Source organism: Saccostrea cucullata, unplaced genomic scaffold, assembly GCF_032062105.1.
Source record: "Saccostrea cucullata isolate Sc308-1 unplaced genomic scaffold, CSIRO_AGI_Scuc_v1 ctg1896, whole genome shotgun sequence".
NCBI lineage: Eukaryota > Metazoa > Mollusca > Bivalvia > Ostreida > Ostreidae > Saccostrea > Saccostrea cuccullata.
The window spans coordinates 80705-103561 of record NW_026938225.1 but is presented as its reverse complement, the minus strand read 5'-3'; the positions used below and the strand labels follow the sequence as shown (position 1 = coordinate 103561).

General features: G+C 32.1%; 1 protein-coding gene and 1 long non-coding RNA gene across 2 annotated transcripts; both read left to right on the top strand.

The window, feature by feature from the left end:
- Window positions 1-10847: 10847 nt before the first annotated feature.
- LOC134249656 (uncharacterized) lies at window positions 10848-12774 on the top strand. The gene is made up of 2 exons (XR_009988339.1): window positions 10848-11264; window positions 11337-12774. It is a non-coding gene; the product is annotated as an uncharacterized LOC134249656 (long non-coding RNA).
- A 1909-nt stretch (window positions 12775-14683) lies between these two features.
- Window positions 14684-15849, top strand: LOC134249654 (E3 ubiquitin-protein ligase TRIM33-like). Its single transcript, XM_062731986.1, has one exon. The coding sequence runs from the start codon at window positions 14686-14688 to the stop codon at window positions 15847-15849; it is 1164 nt and encodes a 387-aa protein (XP_062587970.1). The 5' UTR covers window positions 14684-14685.
- Window positions 15850-22857: the final 7008 nt, after the last annotated feature.

The following is a 22857-nucleotide window of genomic DNA, read 5'->3' as shown; positions in this document are numbered from 1 at the left end:
AACCCATAGCATATCTAATTTGTTCCGTTTCAATAAAAAAAACTACTTTTCTTTAGCGTGCACGGCGTGTAATTCGAATTACTTCCTTTGCGTCGCTAGTTTATAACGATAGAAAATTATGGTTCATTATTTTATTATAAAATTTGAAATTAATTAAAAATAGAGTTTTATTTTAATTGTCTAAATATTCAATCTCATTAATTTTTAGCAATTCGCAAAATCAGGTCTTTTTGTCTGAGAGATTGGAAAAATAGCTGTACAATGAACAATTGCAACGACTGTTCAATAAGCAATGTCCTCGGTGCTCGGAAAGACACAAAAAAACCTTTTCAATGATTTAGTTTTAATGATTTAAGAATATATGCAAGGTACCCTACATACTGATAATTTTTCAAGATATTCTTAATTTGAGATTATAGTGTCATTAGATGTTCTTAGATAAAAAATCGTCATGCATTACCAGGTTTTTTTTGAAGATATCAAATAATGAAAAATGTAGCATTTTTCAAAGAAAATTATACTGAAATATATACGAAAATATACAAAAGAAAAGTTCCTGATTTTTCAACATTAAAATATGTTTTAAAAGAGGTGTACAATTCCATATATAGACTTAAAAAGTATTGCACACAGGTCTTTCATGTAGTGGAAATCTTCAACTCCAAGGAAGAGCACAATAAAGTTCAAACTGTGTTGCGTATGACCTTAACTTAAATATTCTCTTGTAATTGAAACACATGGCCATAACACTTTAACCAATTTCTGATTGCTTTTAGAACTCATTTTTCAGTATGCCCCTTCGCATACTGGAATATGGAAGATCCTATGATTTCCTCTCTGAAAGGTATTTTTGAAAAAGTTTGAAAAATGAATCAAGTCAAAGGTTGACAGAACTGGCGAATATAGTTGGTGTGCAAAACATTAACTTTCTGTTTATCCCCAAAACACCTTTACTCTTCAAGGAGTGTGGGTTTGGATGCTGTTATGAAGAGATTCGATGTAGTGGATTCCTGATTCTGGTTCCTTTCTCTCATAAACCTTTCGATTTTTGTAAAAATTTTGCTTTCTAGACTCCTCCAGAAATTAAACAGAACATTGGTTGAAATTGAAATCCATCTGCCCATGTACAGTGTACGAGGGTCATTCAAAAAATACGTAGACAATGTTTCTCATCGTCATATGATTATTACAAGATTATAGATCAACACATTTTCGAAAACATAAACATTTATTTTATCGATGTGTGAAGTTTCATTCCATTTGATAAAATAGAACTCATGTTAGCCAAAATTTAAAGCAACATGTTTTGTTACCACGGAGCACGGTTAACCAATATTGTAACGTCAAAAGCAACGCTGAGAAAGTTTGTCAAAGGTATACACATTTTTGTTATTTCAAACACGGTTTGTAACGTCTTCTCCATTCAAAACACATATCAACAACACTTAACACCTAGTTTGCAAACAATTGTACAAATATAGCTTGAATTAGAATGTTATTGTTTTCAAATTCTTTGATTTACCATGCAACTGTATTATTTCTGCAACATTGAAGCACACGTCATGTTCAATGACGTTCCTAACTCTTTTGACAATATTTTAAACTTTAACCTGTTTCTTAGCAGGTAATTCATCGTCCGATTCAAACTCGCTACCACTCAAAAATTGTATTTTCAATTTAATACAAATACACGGATTTTTTTTCATACAGATCCTGGTTTATAAGGATTTCTAAAGCTTGTAGAAAAAGTTTCCCGAATGCTGCTCCGTGACGTCCTCCAACGTCATGGTTTTTTGCCTTTGTTAATCAAGTCCATATGTATTTAGAAGCTGTTAAATGGAACGAGATATTACATAACCTGATTTCATTTTAATTAATGCAGCAATACTTTATTTAAACATGTAAAATTTATTTCGTTTCAGCTCCATTTATCAGAGGTATAGCTGTAAATACTATAAAGTGAAAATTAGAAAAAAATTACTCAATTTTGACGGTGCTCCGTGGCCCCATTTTTGCTGTTCTTAATCCTTGGTGGTTTTAATAAATACACTGTATGAAGATACATTTCAATTTTTTACTCAAATTACTTGAATCTGTTGTTAAAATATTTGTACCAAATTTGGATATAATATGACGTTAAATAAAAAGGTTAGGACATAAGTCTACGAACTTTTGGAATGACCCTCGTATCTATAAAACAGTGGTTGTTGTAAATTTCACAAATTCAGTGAATCTTCCTTTTGGATTCTTAACAAGATTCCATCATGAAAGAAAGTCAAGCTTAACGTCATATGATAGCTGTGTTGTCTATCATACAGTTCAGGACATTATTTATTGAACAGCCCTCGTAACAAAAAATTATTTTATAACGATTTAAAATGAATATCAATATGTCAATCAAGTTCTTTTTGTGAACAATTTGCACGAATAATAACAAAGAAGTCATTATTATTCAAAATGTGGTAAATAAATAGATAAACAGAAAATTCCCCCAGATTATTGAAATCCCTGTTATATCAGCATCTTTCAGAAGCTTGCTTCATTCAAATAATTGCAAAATAAGGAAGGTTGACAAACTAAAGTGATCACGTTTGTCAGACAATTAATTTATTAGTTGTTGACCGTTAGAATGTATTTATTCTCTATATTCAGTAAAACCTTCAGATATAAAAAAGATGAAGCGTACTTTAAATTGTCTTTTTTTAAGACTTGGACTGTGATATATTAAGTCTTTATATGCATCAAAGTAACTATTGTCAATTGATATTACATCGCCGGTATTTAGTCTGTCTGACTACCTGTCTGTATCTCTGTCTGTTTGTACGCAAAAAACTTTAACCGTGCCCATAACTTTTAATTAAGTGGAGCTAATACTTTCATATTTCTTATGTGTATTTCTTGTGACTAGACCTTTCTTTGGGTACCACCAAATTTGACCTGTTGACATTGACCTTGGAGTTTGACGCACTGTAACACAAAATTCCAAACTTTTATTTTGGCCATGTCTTTCCAGCATTAGATACCAGGACATTTTTACTTAACATTTGAATACCTTTTGGCTAAAGGTTTCACCTTTCATTGGATACCAAAAACCTTGACCTTTTGACCTTGACCATAGAGATATCCATACTTATGAAAAATGAAAAAAACATTAACCTTGAAAGGTTAGGGCTAGGGCTTCCATCCTTCACGTATGTAATCCTTGTGAGAAAGTCTTTTAACGGATACTAAGAACTTTGACCCCTTGACCTTTGACCTACTTTTTAAAAGCAAACCTTGACCATAACTTTTAAATTGTTAGGGCTAGTGCTTTCATACTTTACATATCTAATCCTTGTGACAAGACCTTTTACACTCTGACGTTGACCAGGAAGTTTGACCTACTCTTTTAAAAAATAATCTTGGCCATAACTTTTTAAGGGTTAAAGATAGGGTTTCCATACTTCATATATGTATTTTTGTGGCAAGACCTTTCATAGCATACCAATTACTCTCTGATCTTTTGATCTTGATCTTGGAGATCCCAAAATTATGGAAAAACTTTAACCCTGGCCTACTTTCATATTTCAGAATTGTATTTCCAGTGAGTTTGCATTTAAGGTCAAGATCTAGTAAATGACTTTAGACTAATTTTTTGGTGCTAGAGCCATTATGACGTCATAATCAATATCAACTTTCTTTTTCTTGTACTTTAAAGATTTAGTAGAATTATGTAAAAATATGGTATTTTCATGGCATTCAATTTGAAATGAAGAAAAGCAACCCCGATAACTATATTAAATTTGATATTATTTTAAAGAAGAGGCCATAAACATGCATTCTACCGTTTTCTGAGAGACTGTAGGCAATCTGGATGCATTTCCTTTGCCGGATATGAAAAAAGTCCTATTTTTATGACGGATTTTGTTAATTTTTCATTGAAAATAACTGCCTAAAGTATGGTTTTTCATGTTGTTTATCTACAAATTTTGCCCCGAAACACCTTATTTGACCTAGCTAAAGTTGTAAAGCATTATTAAGGGAATTTATATCTCAAATTTGATAAATCTGTAGGCATCTTTCATTAAGTAGATCTTGACCTTAAGAAAAGTTTAATCTTCGCTATGTTGCCATACGGGGTATCAGTGTTTCACAAACACATCTTGTTATTAATGTGAATTTTAAGGTCAAAACAATTGTTTTATACTTTGCCACAAGGGGGCTGTCGGCTTCCAAAAATCACAAGGCAATGTGTCTAAAACAGTATTTATGCACAATTTTTACGAAAACATGCTTAGTTCTACATGGCTAAATGGTTTGTTGGCTGATGGCTCAATGGCCTGGGTGCATTTTACTGCACTTCATCTTACTTTACATGTGGAGATAACGAACAGTATTCAATATCAAAGTCTATAAAAATACAAATTAAGAGCAGAGCAAACACGGACCTCTAAAACATTAAAGGTGGGATCAGGTGCCATGGAGGAGTGAGCGTCCCCTAACGACCGGTCACACCCGCCGTGTGCTCCTTGTCATGATCAGAGAATAACGCAAAAATCTGTCGTGAATTCGATGTATAAACTATGGACTAACAAATAGTATGAAAAACGTCAGTCAGCACTTGACTCTATGATAAATTGCATTTGCTGACGAGGTCATTGTTTCAACCATAGAACGTGCGAAATGATGACGTTAAACAAGGCTTTTGGTATTCTTGTTACATCAACTTGTTTGTCAATTATTTATCTCGTTTTATATATTGTTCATACGTAGAGCATGCTCTTGCGTATCGAATCAACTGAGATATATAAACTTTATGTAGGTGATGAAGGTATATTGCTGCATAAGTATTGGGGAGTTGACAATAAAAAAATTAAAGTCATCGAGTGTATCATAGAGCTTGGTTGTTAGATTACATTTACGTTTTTTTTTTATCAAGAAAAATATCAAAATAGGAAACAGATGTGTCAGACACTGTGGTATCTTCTATCTCAAGCTCACTAGGATATATCGTATCGACATAAGAGTGGAAATTATCATTGTTAAATGAAAATACGTCGTCGAGATATCTAAATGTCGAGTTGAAGGCCACAGCAAATTTTTTCTTTTTATCATACATACAACACTATCTACATTATTCATATACTCATACACTTACACTTTTACTTATAATTATATATAAACGTTACATGAATAAATACTACCTCATATCTAACGTACGAATGAAATTATAGAACAAAGTTCTGTGGTCATTTCAGGGATAAAAAATGTCAATAACTCATACAGCTAATGATAATTAATAAAATACACACATCCAGAACAATTGGAGTTCTGGTCATTAATTATTAATCAAGCAAATGAACAACTAAGGAAAAGACGAGATGCCTAACACGCTTCTGCTCTCGTCAATTGCTGAAATCAGGGGATTTAAATCGCCGGGTAAAACAAGCTTTAAAATATGCAGAACATATTGGCAAGCAATTTTAATTATACTAATTAATCTGATCAAAATACGTTAGAAAAAAATGCTAATGCACCATCAAATGAAAGGAATTTAGCTTTAATAACATTAACATAATCAACGTCATAAAACTCAACGACGACGGCACCGAAAACCATATTATATCGGCAATCAGAAGATGAAGATTGTTTGAAAAATTATTAACATATCCAGCTTAATTTTTCATTTTTTTCATTTTACAATTCTTCTCTTTTAGTGTGAGCACAGTCTTTATTAATTTTGTTTTATCGCACCAGTCCATGAACGTTTCTATAACCTTTTGTGTATATTTTCGGTATATTTAAGCTTTAGCAGAACACATTAGATATAACAGCAATTATTAGAATAATAATTGTATTTATGTATTTAATGCGATAATTCGTTTGGAGGTTTTCGGAAACATTTACGTTAGTAAATTGTGAAAATTCTCAGATCCACGCCTTGCCTAATTGTAATGGAATGTGTAAGGTCACGTGGTCAGCTCAGCGAGTCATTCACACTCGCGCGCTCACCACCGCTAACATGAAGCACGTCTATTTTGAAGAAGGCTTTAATGACAAAGAAGTAAAAACAAATATACAATTGGAGATCAGGACCCATTCTTTGCCGGGAATCTATTTTTGGTGTCATAGAGGTTTCTGGCATGACCTAAACTATCTGGGTCCAGATGGTGTAAATCTGTGCTGCACCCCCTCGCGCGTCCAACCTATGCGGAAGTTCCTTTGAAGTATAAGGAATGCAGTTATTCAATTGCCAAGCTTATTAAGGCCAGTATAACTTTTTGTCTCATTCTACATGAATTGCACACTGGGGTGCTTATGTTTGTGGTAGGCTACCAAGTTTTAAGGTCATAAGAGAGAATTAATTGCTCTGTCAGTCAGTGCTATTCGTTAAAGGTTAGTTGATGTCTTGATGGCTGTTTGCTGTTAGGCAATAAAATCAATGTTCGAAATATTTAGAATCATGCATGCATGTTTGGTGAACTTGTTACTGACAAGACATATTCAGGACCAGGTGGCTCATAATGACAATGGTTTCGTCTTATGAAGCAGTTATCTATCTGGGCATTGTTTCGCATTATCTCGTTTCTTTATTGTTCATTCTTGCGTACAATATAGGTAGGAAACTAGAAGTCAAAGTATATATTCTGTCTGATTATTATTAATTACAATCGGTATGACGTTTAGGTCTTATGTACTTATCGTTTGGAAGTAAAGGTACACAATCAACATATGAACCTACCCACGTGTTAAGCAATAGTACAGAGTAGGCCGCATATAAGTACTCATTGTATGGGAGTCTAGGTGCAAAGTTTATCTGTGCTTACCCATGTTTAACAATGGTACGGAGTAGGCCGAATATAAGTACTCATTGTATGGGAGTCTAGGTGCAAAGTTTATATGTGCCTACCCATAGTTAACAATGGTACGGAGTAGGCCGAATATAAGTACTCATTGTATGGGAGTCTAGGTGCAAAGTTTATATGTGCCTACCCATAGTTAACAATGGTACGGAGTAGGCCGAATATAAGTACTCATTGTATGGGAGTCTAGGTGCAAAGTTTATATGTGCCTACCCATAGTTAACAATGGTACGGAGTAGGCCGCATATAAGTACTCATTGTATGGGAGTCTAGGTGCAAAGTTTATATGTGCCTACCCATAGTTAACAATGGTACGGAGTAGGCCGCATATAAGTACTCATTGTATGGGAGTCTAGGTGCAAAGTTTACCTGTGCCTACCCATAGTTAACAATGGTACGGAGTAGGCCGCATATATGTACTCAGTGTATGGGAGTTTTAGGTACAAAGTTTATCTGTGCCTACCCATAGTTAACATTGGTACGGAGTAGGCCGCATATATGTACTTATTGTGTGGGAGTTTAGGTTCAAAGTTGTTATGTACCTATCTATCCAAGTATTAAATAATAGTACAGAATTGTAGTCTTCCTTAATGTATTTTTTTACCAGTTGCACTTGATTAAATGGTTTTGTCTATCAAGTTTCTAAACTGTGCTTATGTTTAAGGTTTGTACCTAGGGATAAACATTGGATTTATAAGTTCTATATTGTTATATTGCTAATGATTGTTTGAGGAAGTTCAATTGCAATTGCACTGTGTGCTTCACTTAAGTAATTGTTGATACGTTACCCAGTGTCTAGTTGAATTAAATTTGTCATTAATTTGCACATATCGTAAGGTGACAAGATATGTAAAGTGATTGTTGGGTAACAGGTAAACATTATAATCAAGATTCTATCATTTTGGTATGTTTTACACGATTTTAGTATTGTTTCCAGTTAGCAATAGTACAGAGTATGCCGCATATATGTACTAATTGTGTGGGAGTTTTTGGGTACAAGTTTATTTGTGCCTACCCACGCTTTTAAGCAATAGTACAGATTAGGCTGCATATATGTACTTATTGTGTGGGAGTTTTGGGTACAAAGTTTATCTGAGCCTACGCACGGTGTTTATCAATAGCACAGAGTAAGCCGCGTATATGTTCTTATTGTGATGGAGTCTAGGGTTCATTATTTATTTGTACCTATCCATATGTAGAGATGAGAACAAGGCTAAGGGTTTCTTTGTACTAGTAACAGTTTATGTCGTGTTATACTTTTTGATTTGGAGATTTTTTAAGTTAATTGTGGTCGAAGAAATGAAATTTCTCAAGATCAATGGCTTTAATTCGTTGTGCATTGGCATACCTATATTCAAGGAGTTTGTTCCTGGTATCCTTGTAGATTTTACATATATACCAATAAGAAATAGTTATCCATTTATTTGCACATTATGACATTTGCGTCTAATGTGGCAGGATTTCATTTAGTGTAGAGTCATCCGTACGCTCGATGTTCATGTTTTGTGCGGAGTTTATATGTATGCTTATGGGTCGAAGTTATCCATACTTTCACTGTCTGGTTTTAAAGTATATATGCCTTATTACATCTAAACATAGTGGCAACTTCATTTCATGTTCATTGCAGTCAATTGCAAGAAAGAGTATCACAATACTTCTTAGTTGCTACAAAGTACATGTTACAAATACTTGTCAAATAGTGGTATCTCCTATACATGTGACATTTTATTCTTTTGTAATGGAGTTAACATATTTATTCTGATTTATCGACATTTCTTTAATTTGCTATTGATAAAATTGGTAGAATCATGGAATATGTAGAATTTCGTCAAAGCGAATCCTCTCAGCAGAGAATTAATCGATTACTATCAGTATGATTGTAATACAATATATATTTTATATAACGGTTATTCTACAGGAGGAAATTTACTCTTTCTGTTCAATGTTGCTACATTTAGTGTTTCTATGAGCATGATAATGTACATGATGTATCACATTGTTTACAACTCAGTTGTTGGTTTTTTTTGGCGTCCTTTCTTTAAATGACACCTTAGACTTAAAAGTATTCATATAATTTTCATGTTTAAGTTGCAGATGCCTTTTGATGAATTTGCCAGTGTGCAAATTTGCTACATCCTAGCAGCCCGAGTGAAGAGGAAGCGTAGCTATAACTGTTAATAGCCCAGAGAGCCTAGCAGAATTGTGCCGGATGCCATGAATGTTAATGACACAGGTTTGAACTGTTTAACAAATATTGACTCAGCGAGCGGTTCTATCTAACAAATTGCATAAGATCCGCACCGCCGATGGATAATGTCCTAAACCAGCCCGTCCACTAGTGTTTTCTAAATACATTTTGACTTTACCAACAACTTTCATGCTATCCGCCGGTATAAGATCCATATGTTTGCTAGCTTAACTGCTTGCAGTGCTGCTACAGGTGTGCCCCAAATCAGCCGGGTAACCAGGATATCCACTACCATTGGTTCACAAAGCATCCATACAAGCTAGAGCATTCAATTTGGTTTCGAAGAAAACATTTACAGGCGAGTCAGCAAGTAAATAATATACGACGACCCCTCCCTCCATGATATTTCAAATAAGTTCCCTATATAGCTATGAAATATAGGTTTAATTTATTTTTATAAATGAGTACAGACCCCATGCACGGTCAGTACATTAAAGGAAAGGATTTTCAATTTATGTCCCTTTTCGGAAATTAAGCATTGTCAGGCTAGAATACAATAATAATAATTATAATAAATTATTTTAAAATGTTTCTAATAGACAGCATAATGAAAGACATTGTTTTGATTTACTAGCTCATGTGGTACATTGTACGTTTCTGCGGTCTTTATCTTTAAATATTGATTTGCATTAATTAACCCCATGTAAAATTTTCTCAATCATTTATTTATATAAATGTTCTATAAATTTTCAGTCTTGTTTGACATCTGTAGTTGAAAGATAATCCGTTTTCTTTTGATGTTTAGGAAGGGCATTTTTGCACATGGTGGCAGTATTTCATTCTTGACATCTCTTTCCTGTCTGACGATAGCAATGTTATAAACTCATTCTTGTTATCAAATTTATGGTTAGATCCTAGGATTGCGTTCTTTGAATTTGCTATGCTTAGCTCTACATAATTTCAGTGTGGTAAATTAATGTCTTACGGATTCCCTATGCTCATGAAATTTTCTATCCTTAATTTTAATTGGCCGGTCAGTTTGAAAGTAGGCAGAGTTGTCAAAGAACCGATTTGTGAGTTTGTAAGGAAGGCAATCTAGGAACATTATTGTGTTTTTCAGTTTTGTATTCCATCTACGAAAGTTGTTCCAAATTTGTGAAATTTAGATTTTTAGATTTACAATAAATTCTGATCTTTAGAACCAACTTTTCAATTGACACAATATTACATGGTGAATTTAGTTTAATCTAGGAATGTTACACTCTATCCAAAACGCTTAGGAACATAATGAATTAACCTTCATCGTGCAAAACTTCTTTATACTTTTTGGAGTAGAAGTATGGTAGATTCCTCCATTAAAAGGGCATACTTCATGGAATTAATGGATACAACCTCTTGGGTCCGACAGTTCCAAGAGAAAGGGCTGTTATGCAAATATTTTGGGGTTGTTTATATTTGTTGAATTTCTGATACAAATTTAAAAAAAAAAAAAAAAAAAAAAAAAAAAAAAAAAAAAAAAAAAAAAAAAAAAAAAAAAAAAAATAAAAAAAAAAAAAAAAAAAAAAAAAAAATAATAAAAAAAAAAATTTAATAAAAAATAAAAAAATAAATAAATAAATATAAAATAAACACTCGCATAGATATAAAGTTAAATAATTCAAGGTTGTAATAAGTAGAATGATATCTGAACGTGTGTCCTCCTCATGAGCACTCTCCGCATGATTCTTTTTCAATCTTCATAATTCTCTCAATTTATTATACCTGTTTTGTGGAACTAAAGTATGTACAGTAATTTAATTGTACCTTGATTTCAAATGGAGGGAACTACAATATAGGTCCGAAGATCAAATATTAGTCAATGTTAATTATTGTTTTGTTCCACTTAAAAATAAATAAATAAAGAAATAAATGAATAAAAAATAAATAAATAATTATAAATGAATAAAAATAATAATAATAATAATAATATAGCATTTAATTACTATGTTTGTTCTAGAATGTAGTTTAATTGCGAGTCGGTGTTTAACTGCAGTTCTGTTCTATTCATGATAAATACTTAGATACTGTGATGTGGTTTAAATACAGGTCAGTGATTTAACTGCTGTTTTGTTCTACTCGTGAAAATTAGTAAGATATTAGGATGTAATTTAAATGCAAGTCAGCGATTTAACTGCTGTTTTGTTATACTCACGATAAATATTTTGATACTCACTAAGTATGTAGTGTAAATACAGGTCAGTGATTTAACTGCTGTTTTGTTATATTCATGATAAATAGTTAAATATTAGGATGTAGTTTAAATACAGGTCAGTGATTTCACTGCTGTTTTGTTCTACTCTTACAATTAAAAATACCGTAAGGAACATGTTAATTCCCACATTGACAGGTCAGTGAATACCTGCTGTTGGATATCTAAATACTCCTCGTCTGACTTTGCTTACTTGCTGGCTCAATAAACAATATTTTTCGATATGTCATTTTCTCTGAAATTAGTTTTCTTCCATACTTACATGTATTACTCAATATTGTTATTTATTAACATTGCTCGGAGATTATATTAATACCGGTATTTCCTCCATTATTTGACATGTAACTACATTTTAGTGATAACTGGTAATGGAATAATTAATGAAAGGTAGAATTTTGTTTTTCATTTCATTACTTTAAGATGTTTGGAGAGGCCAGTGATTAACTGCCTTCATATAGATTTGATTTGTGCAAGCTCACCTTGGATGGCACGGATGTGATTTGCATGTCACATCTTACATGGATGTGACCTGCATATCACATCTTGTGGCCTATTTTATTTTGATGTGCCATCTATTTGCTAACTTTTTAATATGATGTTTTGATTGTCTTGTCTTACAGATACTTTTTTATAGTCAGTTTTGGGGGATCAGACATTATCATATTTTACGTAACTGATAAGCAAAGCTTGTGAATCTGATCCCCCTTCTTGTTTGTTAAATTGTTCACATTTATACCGTCATTTTAATAAATGACATTTTTCATCAACATCAAAGTGTTTTATTTGACTTTTACAAAATTAGCAAAAACAAGCTGCGGTGATCTTGCCTATAAGCATTAGAAGACATAAAACAGCAATTATTAGAATAATAATTGTATTTATGTATTTAATGCGATAATTTGTTTGGAGGTTTTCGGAAACATTTACGTTGGTAAATTGTGAAAATTCTCAGATCCACGCCTTGCCTAATTGTAATGGAATGTGTAAGGTCACGTGGTCAGCTCAGCGAGTCATTCACACTCGCGCGCTCACCACCGCTAACATGAAGCACGTCTATTTTGAAGACCCACCTCCACCCCAACATTCCTATCCCTTAATATGATCATTAATGTGTCATGTAAAATTTATATTATATTATAGTTTTTACTCAATTGTTTTACGCTTTCATGTATTTGGTTTTGATTATGATCTTTTTGCAAACTTTTTCTTTTGAGGTTTTGTTTGTGTCTTTGATGTACCATCTTTTTGCCAACTTTTTCTTGTGATGTTTGCCTATTTTATTTTGATGTGCCATCTATTTGCTAACTTTTTAATATGATGTTTTGATTGTCTTGTCTTACAGATACTTTTTTATAGTCAGTTTTGGGGGATCAGACATTATCATATTTTACGTAACTGATAAGCAAAGCTTGTGAATCTGATCCCCCTTCTTGTTTGTTAAATTGTTCACATTTATACCGTCATTTTAATAAATGACATTTTTCATCAACATCAAAGTGTTTTATTTGACTTTACAAAATTAGCAAAAACAAGCTGCGGTGATCTTGCCTATAAGCATTAGAAGACATAAATATACTTGTGTAAATGTCCTTACAACATACCGTTATTCATTGGTTTGCTGCATAATTACAAAAAGATTTTAAATTCGCATTGCCTGTCTAGTTTAATCGATAAAACTTACAAAAGGGTTGCACCACTTTGTTAGTTACCGGAATACTTGGTGCAAGCAAAGGGTTTACTCGATATTGGATTATTTAATTGAGGGAAGGTAAATATCCTTTCAAAACTCATAATTATGTAAATATTGTTAGATCAAGTGAACAATATAATTAACTAACTTAACATTACATCAAGATTCGGGTAAGGGATGAAATAAGGTGATTAACATTCAAATCCTTAATATTAATTGACATTTAATTATAGTTTTATCAATAGATTAACTTCGGTTTAGCAAAATACGAGGGGGTTGTTCAAGAAGTTCGCGAAATATCTCTAAACCATTTTCAAAACCTCGGTTCAGATCAGAATGAAATTTGACACACCTATAGTTATGCACATGTTCTATAGACAGCATATGAAAGGTATTGATTTTCTTCATCATTGTGACGTCACAATGTGAAAATGACTTCAATATGTAGGTTACTTGTGACGAAATATTGTTGTCTCAGCCTTACTCGTTCAACGAACAGCTGTAAATTTAATTTTAACGTATCACTGGAAATTCCTTTAAAGTATCTTATAATAATTTGTACAAGGTTTATGAAGACAATAGACTTTCCAGATGTTCAATCATAGATTGGATTGTTTGTTTTACTGAAGGGAGGGAGATGGTTAAAAATGAAGTTTGTTTTGCACCGCCAGGGAAAGCAAAATGGGGAAGAGATGAATACTTTATTAGGCAATTTGTCATGAAAGATCGCGAAGTTACAGTTCGAAAAATGGTTGAGTACCTTATCAATATTACTATTAAATCCCTAAAATATCTTTTAACTTTGACTTTTATCATATTAAATATGATAAAAAGAAGGCACCCAAACTACATACAGTTGACTATATCCATGTTTGATAAACGACATTCCTAAGACAGGAGATCTCAGGTTGTGATGGTCACCATGTTCTAACTGGGAAAGGATATCCATGTCCAACCATACTATCTTCGAAATTTGGTCATTTCTGACAAATGGACCGTTCTCTTTCTCTCTCTCTCAAAACGCATATTCCAGAAGCATTTCCATGAAGAGGAGCATAAGACATTTTAAGTACTTTTTTATTGATGTGAAATGGAGACATCACAGTTAGTGAATATGGAATAATTTTTTGTACTTATCACTCAGAATGCTTGAATTTAAACCTAATCTAAAAATACAAGAAATTTGTTGGAAACCAGATAAACTTTACTCTATAGATATTTTATTAATAAAACAATATGTAACTGTTAATAATCAATCCCTGTTTTAAAGGTTTTAGAACATCACAGGAATTATAGAGAAACTTTTGTAATAGGCCTACACGAAATACAGTATGTCAAACTGACACACAATTTTCATTTCCGTAAGTCATTTTGAGTATTGAATGTAATCCATGACTGCAATCAGTGGTTATCCCCACAATGCCTTCCGGTAAAAATTCCTATTACCGTCATGAGAGCATTGTAGTTGATTGTGAACATAGTTATACTTTGAGCAAAAGGAATATGTCCTCGTCTTCAAACTGAATTGCATTCAAAGGGAAAATTTTCAAAAATACTTCACAAATGAGAGCATTCAATCTTAAATTCACGATTTGTGAAAATTAGTTCGTTTTTAAAATCTTGCTGATACTCACATTTCAGTTATTATTGTTTAATAATTTTATAATTCTCTAATATTATTATTATTTGATTAACGTTTATTTTTAGATTTCTTGTAATGGCAACAGGTGGTAAAATACTAGATGCGCTTAAGGATGAGTTCTGTGAATGTCCTATTTGTACTGAGGAATATGATGAAGAAAAACATGTTCCAAGGCTTCTTCCATGTCAGCATTCTTTCTGCACTGAATGCCTTGAAAAGAGCGTAAAAGGTGGAAAGCTGAATTGTTCCATATGTAAACGCAGTTATAGAGTAAAAGAAATGGGTGTAGATTGCTTTCCAAAAGATCTTACGAAGCGAAGCTTGGGGGATGTCTTACAAAGAATTAAAGCAACCTCTTGTTGTATTTGCAGTAGGATAGAAGGTATAAGATATGAATGTACATCCTGCAATATAAAAGTCTGTAAAAGCTGTTTCAAGGTCCGTAAATCAACTGATTGCAAGCATCATCAATTGAAAGAAGTATCTATGGATAGTAATGAATCCCCTGATTCCTCTCTGGACTCTCTAGAGATGAATGCGGAAAATATATGCAACCTACCATTTCATGAAAAAAATATATTGAAGTTTTATTGTAAAAACAATGATTGTCGGAAACCAATTTGCGCCAATTGTGCAACAAAAGATCACAAATCTCATGACTGGGAAGAAATAGATCTGTATTATAAAAACGAAAAAGAAGCAGCCCTTTCTCGTTTATCATTAGCTAAGGAGAAGATTGAAAAGGCAAAAGATGTGTTATCAGCCATAAAGAAGGAAAAGGAGAAAATTATGCAAAATGATAAAACGGGAAAAGCGGCCATCCAAAATGAAAAACAGAATGGAATCGATTATCTTAATCAGGAAATAGAAGAATTGTGCCAAGCAAGCACACAGATTGTCAAAGAGTACACCGAAACATTTGAAAAAAAGATGTCATTCTTATCGAATTTTATTGAGAACGCCCAGGAATGTTGTTCTATATCGGAAGAGCTACTAAAGGAAAACAAATTGTCCTTTTTGTCCCTGGAAAAAACAATTTCTGAGAAATTGGAAAAGTTTGGGAAAGAATCTTTTCCCGAAGAGACGTCAGGTATTGACAGTGAATCTTTATTGCTTAATGATGAATGTAAGATTCTTAGAAGAAAAATTGAGAAAATGAGAGATCCATATTTAGAGATGGACGATCATCCCCTGTTTGAAATAACACCAGAAGGACAGAATGACCAAGGTAAAAAATAAAACAATTCAAAAGAAATAAATACGAATAAAAAATGAGCTTAATAGGTGTGTAACTTGCAAAATTATGCTATATTTTCAAGCAGATGATAGGGTCAGCTGACTATACATGTACCTTGGTAGACTTTACAAATTAACGTAGATAAGATTTGAAATCATTTCCAAAACTAGTATCTCATTATAAATATCTGAAAAGTAATGTTTCTTCGAAAATTTAATTTTCAGTCTTCAGGTGGAAAAAAATAAATGAACTTTTGGAGATAACGAATAGAATTATGTAATTTGAAAAAAAATATATAGGAGTATTTAATATTACAAGTACATTCGATCTATTTTTGACCGCTTAGTTACAGAATAAATTAAACTTCAATTTAAAGATTTAAAAGAAATAGTTATAATCAAACTAAAATATTCCCGTAGAATGATAGAGGAACGCTTAATTATTGTCTTAGGGTCTTCTTTATCTATAATAAACGTTGTGACTTTAACTTTTCTATCGTCAACTTCCCTTACTTATGCAGCAATATACCTTCATCACCTGGATACGGAGTTTACATATCTCAGTTGATTAGATACACAAGAACATGCTCTACGTATGAACAATTTCTAAAACGAGGTGAATTATTGACAAACAAATTGATGAAACAAGAATATCAACAGTCTCGTTTAAAGTCATCATTTTGTAAGTTCTATGGTTGATACAATGACCTCATCAGCAAATACAATATATCATTGAGTTAAATGCTTACTGACGTTTTTCATACTAACTGATAGTCCATTATTTATACACTGAATTATCGACGGAATTTTCCGTTATTTCCCAATCATGACAAGGTTCACACGACGGGTGTGACCGGTCGGCAGGGGATGCTCACTCCTCCATGGCACCTGATCCCACCTCTGATGTTCTAGAGGTCCGTGTTTGCTCTGCTCCTATTTTGTATTGGTTTTTTGGCGACTTTTGATCTTGAATACTGTTTCTTATCTCTATATTTTTTGTTCCATTTATTGAAAACAAATGTTTGCAAGCTTTTAAAACATTCAATATGCACTCAAATAATAATTTTTAACATTGACTATAACATTGGAATGGTTAACACTAGGACTAATATCCTGTATACGTTTAAAAGATATGTTCCATGAAACAAGGCTTTCAATCGATTCTTAGATTTTTGACACTTTGACTTTTACTTAGTAGGGCTTTCATCTTCCACATACATATATGCATTATTTTTTGACAAGACTCTCTTTTGGGGCAAATTAATTTTGACCCATTAGGCTTTACAGTGACTTTTGACTTCGTTTTCAAAAACACTTCATCCTTAACCATAAAGATCAATGGTTGATACTAGGGCTTTCGTGTTTACATTCCCTGAGACAAGCTTTTTGTTTGGGTAACAACCTATTTTTGTTGAACTTTGAATTAAACTTGCATTTGAAAAAGATTAAACTTCGACATGAGCTTTACCTCGGAAACTAAATTCTATAATTCAAGAACACAAGTTGGTTTTTAAATAAAATTAACTCATATTTAAAGAGACAGTATGGGCATCTTTTAAAATACAAACTTGATACATTTTTAAATAAGATTTTGTATTGCTGTATTGAATTTTGTATTGAATGAATTCAGAATTACTAAAAATTAAAAGATTCATAATAAAACAGTATTGTTTTTCGTTAAAAGCATTTAACAATTATGACCATAAATATTTACATTGCAAAGTCTTAGAGATTTGCATTCCATGCTTTTTAACAAAACGGCATGATAAAAACAAATATAGCCAGGTAAGCATGTTATTTTGAGTAAAAGTGGATCAAGATGGGGAAAATACTAAAATAGAGCTTGAAAAATAAAATTTCCTGACAATTTTTTTGGAGGGAGGATTTAATAAACCGTTGGATGAAGAAGAAATGGGAGATCGTCGACACTCACGCATGGCTCGAAAAAGGTCTCCTGGATGGTTATTTAATACAAGTTACCATACCTCTCTTTTTTCATCGTTTTCAACGAAAAACAAAATGTATTTCTAAAACAGTTATACCCCCCATGGCAGCTTTTGGTAAAGATTGAATTTTCTCAAATGCAGGTAAATCTCCAATGTCAATAGATGTAAAGTTACATAAAAAGAACTTGGCTCAGTGAATTTACTTGAACTATGAAAAATAACATTAATCAGTCAAGAAGTTATGGCCAAGAATACTGTTTTTCTGATATATGGGTCAATAGACTAGGTTAAGGTAAAGTAGACAAATTAAAGATACCCAGGGAAGGACAAAATAAAGGTCTTACTACTAACTATTCAAAGTTGTGTCCAGGTTTAAAGTTTATTTGAAAGTGGGTCAAACGGAAAGATTTAGGATAAAAAGTCAAACACATTTACATTTATGGAGAGGTCTTGGCACAATAACTAAGCTTTTAAAAGGGCTTACATCAACATTTCAAAAGCTATTGCCAAGGTTAAAGTTTGGTAATTCTGTGCAAAAATGGTCAAACCCCAAGGTCAAGAGGTCAAATATGTTGTATCCAATGAAAGGTATTGTCACAGTGAATATACATTTGAAATATGATGTCCATACCTAAAACCAATCATACGATATCGGCAAAAGTTTTTGCAGTAAAATAGACAAACGTACAGACAAATAGACAGACAGCTAGCAAACAGACATACAAACAGACAGACAGGACAAAAACTTTATGCCCATAAATCTTCGATTACGAGGACATAAAAGCACATACTTTGCATCAGAACTGTCTCGTTAAACCATTTAACAAAAAGAGTAATTTTTTTTTCATTTTTGTTATAGGAGTTATGTCATTCTTCACAAAATCTGCTTGTGTTTGCTTGAAAACGATGATATGTTTGGCTGCAATAATGTTTATATACAAGGAGTTCAAAGTATGGTGGGACCTGCCATATTGTGAAGTACAAACATGTGATGGTAAAGAAAGAAATAATATAATCTAAGAAACTATCATATTCAGAAAGGACTCAAACTCCACGTAGATATATGAGCTATTAACTTTAATATTATTTTTTAAAAACCAAACAAACATTTCGACGTGCATGCATTGTGGCAACGATATTTAAAAAATAATGATTTTTGATAACAGTTTTTTTTAAATTGCATCAAACACTGCTAAAATTAGGACAAAGTGAACGCAATTTGAAAAAATAAAGTGTATTTAATTGAGGACAAAATCAACACACTTAGATTTTTTTTATGTACAAAAAAAGATTGAAAAATATGCATACAATAAAATATATGGACTTAAATTAAATAAACAGACAGCATTATTTTGGTATAATATACACTTATAAGAATACTATCCACCCCCTCTCTATATATAAACTTAACACAACATAGGTGTGAGCCAGACAAGCTTTGCAGGCAGCCGGCTTTTGATAATTTTATTAACTTCCTTATGTAACAAGACAAATCCTTATTATTTAAATAAACCATGATTTAAACAATTATGCAAAATATCTTCATAATCGACATTAAAAACCGCCCAGGAAAAACCAAAGATAAGATATATGAAAAAAATATGGAAACTTGTGTCCGAACGCAAGTGTTAAGTAATGTCTAGGGGTGAATATCGGACTTATTCATATAAAAAACGAAAACAAAAAATACATGAATATATATTTGAATTTAAACATTCTCGTCAAAACAAAATAAGAAAAAAAAATAGTGCTCCGTGCACTGAGAAAGACTGGCTTAGAATGACTTAACTTTACGCAAATGACCCTTTATACTGGCCTTCCTATGGCCCGCCTTGTATTACTACGCATATCCATTCAAACACGCTGCTATCGTACAACGTTTTCCCGCTATTCTCCGAAACGCGGGAAAACTCTATTATATTTGTTTCGCAAAAAATGAATTGATCTACGGTTACCTAGAACGAGAAGAAAGATGGTCCAAGGTCTCCCTGCCTAAATATATAACTTTCTTACCCTAATACTGTATTATGTACATGTATTTAAAATTTAAATAACTTGAAAGTCATTGATATACATTCTGAAAATATATATATATATATATATATATATATATATATATTTTTTTTTTTAGAAAAAGCAGTCTTTTATAAAGGAAGCTCAGGGCCCATATCGCTCAGATAATTAAATTATTATTGAAATGCATTAATATTTTTTCTAGCCTCTGAATACTTTCAGCTATCTTTAAAGAAGGTCTTTCTTGTATGGCGATAATCACTTTTTCGTGACAGAGAGAGAGAATTTAATACTCTGGAAAAATTCTTTAAATATCTTTGATTCATGTCATAGCATGTCAAAAAAATGAAATATTTATGGATTTTAGTATATTGATCTTCACCTTCTCGTTTGATTATTTTTTTTCAGACGCTGTTTTGGCATTTTCCAATAGCTCCTACCATTCTTCATTTTGTCGATCACAAGATGGAAAAGTTGCATCTAGTCTTTCAATAATCGGTACCGAACAAACTTGTGGAAATCCGGATCATCCTTTTGTCGAAGGTGGCATCTTTCTCAACAAAACTTTAAATTTTTCAGATGGATACGATATTATGGATTTTCAGATTCACTTAACAGATTTCCATGAAGAAACCAGGGGGAAACCTTTTTTTAGCATAGGGTTTTCACATAGGTCAATTTATAAAAATGAAACAACGGAGGATTTTGAATGGAAATTAATTCGATCAAAATATGAAGATAGACTAGAACTCTTAAATACTTTAGACATAAAGATTAATAGCATAAGCGCTACATCACATTCAAAAATTGTGATGAACTATCGAGTAATTAAAGATAATATGAACAGAAACATAAAAATAACCAATTTAGATAATAAGAAAATTATGGATACCTTTCACATGCAAGAAAAGCAATATCCTACTCTATTCGTATACTTTCGGCTTTGTGAAAAGTCTTTTGCAAGGATAACAGTAAAGTCCCTATCTAACGGAATAGCATTTAATGCCACTTCAATGTTTCCCAATGTGTATTTATCTAACAGTAATAAAACTGCACGAAATTACCCCAGTCCAAACCAAGCTGACGTTGTGAGATCAAACTTAACACAAGATATACAAATTCTCAACTGCGAAAAGCTTTGTGTTTTTCCATTCACCATTTCAATTTCACCTTTTTTTCTATCTGCAGAGCATTGGTTTGATATATTTTTCGGAAGTATTACGAGCACGGAAGAAATGCTTTTTCTGTCTGATGACTGGTGTACATTTAGCTACACACACTACTATTTGTATGGGTACTTCTCAAAGTGTTTATCAGTGGACAAGAACATAGATAATTCCAAAATACCAAATTTAAGTCATAATGGAATTTTTGATTGCGTTCTTATTATAGATAAAGAAAATAACACGACAAGTATTGATATAAACTCCTATAGATATTACTTACCTTTTCCAGGCCCTCTACGCCAGCCGCAATCTGTCTTACGAATAAAAGTTTATACGGCAAACTTATTTACTATTTCACTTTCAGATAAAAGAAAGTACCTCTATAAATTTTCAATTCTTAACAGATGCATTGTGTCAAAAATAGTGACATACCTATCAAATTCTGTAGAACTAATAATCCCTCTAGCAATATCATCATTGTTTATAATTTATAATTTTTTCCCCAAATGAATACATATTAATTATTTTTTGCGTTGTAATTTTTCGCTTTAAGATGACATTAATCTAAGAATTTGCTGTGTAAAACGTGAGTCAACATTCAACTTACGTATTGGTTGTATTTGATGACAAAAGATTATTGTATAGATCTAACACTGAATGTTTGTCAAAGACTTGCTTTATTTATGAAATTGTTCATGCTCATGCAAAGAGCTGGTCACGTTACTGATTTTAGAAATATGTCAACCAATGTTTGTGTACTGTTTTAAAGATTTAAAAAAAACTAAATAAAAGATGAAAATGATTGACCAGAATTTTCTTGAAATCAGTATTACCTACAGAATAGAAATTTTAAGTTTTAGTTTGTGTTTTAAGGTTGTGATTGAAAGTGTCAGATCCTAAAATCTATAGAAAGAACACAAGAAACTTTTCCTTCATCAATATGTTTTAGCCATCTACAGAAATAAAAGTACTTTCACATGAGTGGCGGGGTCTAGAACCAGACTGACAATCTATTATTCAGGAATTTTCCGACAGATACTAAAATATTGAATAAAATGTCTCTCTAAAATTTTACTGACACAGGGTGAAATGGTTATAGACCAATAGCTTTTAATAAAACATTCATATCTTGATTAAAGAAAAATGAAACTACACTTGCTTTTTTTTTAATCATTTGCAAATTGACATAAAGATACAGAAAAATTTAAAATAAATGGAAGATCTTCAAATACACTGTTTAAGGAAATATTTTAAAGTTACACCATCCAGACCTGTTGCTTTAGAATAGTAGTTAAAGTGTCAGGGAAATGTTTTCCTAATTCGAGACCAATGTTACAAAATAATTATTCAATCTTTCGACAATATTTTTTAACCTTTAAGAATTATGTTAATATCTTAAGGAAATGTACAAACGCTAGTTTTCTTATATTAAAAAAAAATTAAAATGAATGAAAAATATTTAGCATAAATTAAATATTACACGCACGTGCCACTTGATGGCCATCACCCTTTATTTAAACATACTGTAACCTTTTACTGTTGCAAAGTTTCTATAAAAGACCGCTTTTTACTGCATTACAGTTGCGATATAGTCATATCCTACCCAAATAAATGCGTTTTTCGGAAAAAAAAGTAAGTTTAAATCTTCCTTTTCATCTCAAAATAGAAATTACTCGTCAAAAATTGTTCAAGTAAGTTTTTTCTAACTACATCCTTCCTTAAAGAACTATTCTTCTTCTTGTAAAAACTGATAAAATATGTTCCATTCCCCTGTTTATTCTGTCATATTAATGAAGTACTTTATCACGTGACCAACCCGTATATGTATAGCCCGAAAGATGTTTTAAAATGATACCCTATTGCTTTAATATACATTAAACATGCAT

Bases quoted from the DNA above. Each gene is read 5' to 3' on its own strand.
- LOC134249654 (XM_062731986.1), top strand. From the start codon at position 14,686: ATGGCAACAGGTGGTAAAATACTAGATGCGCTTAAGGATGAGTTCTGT.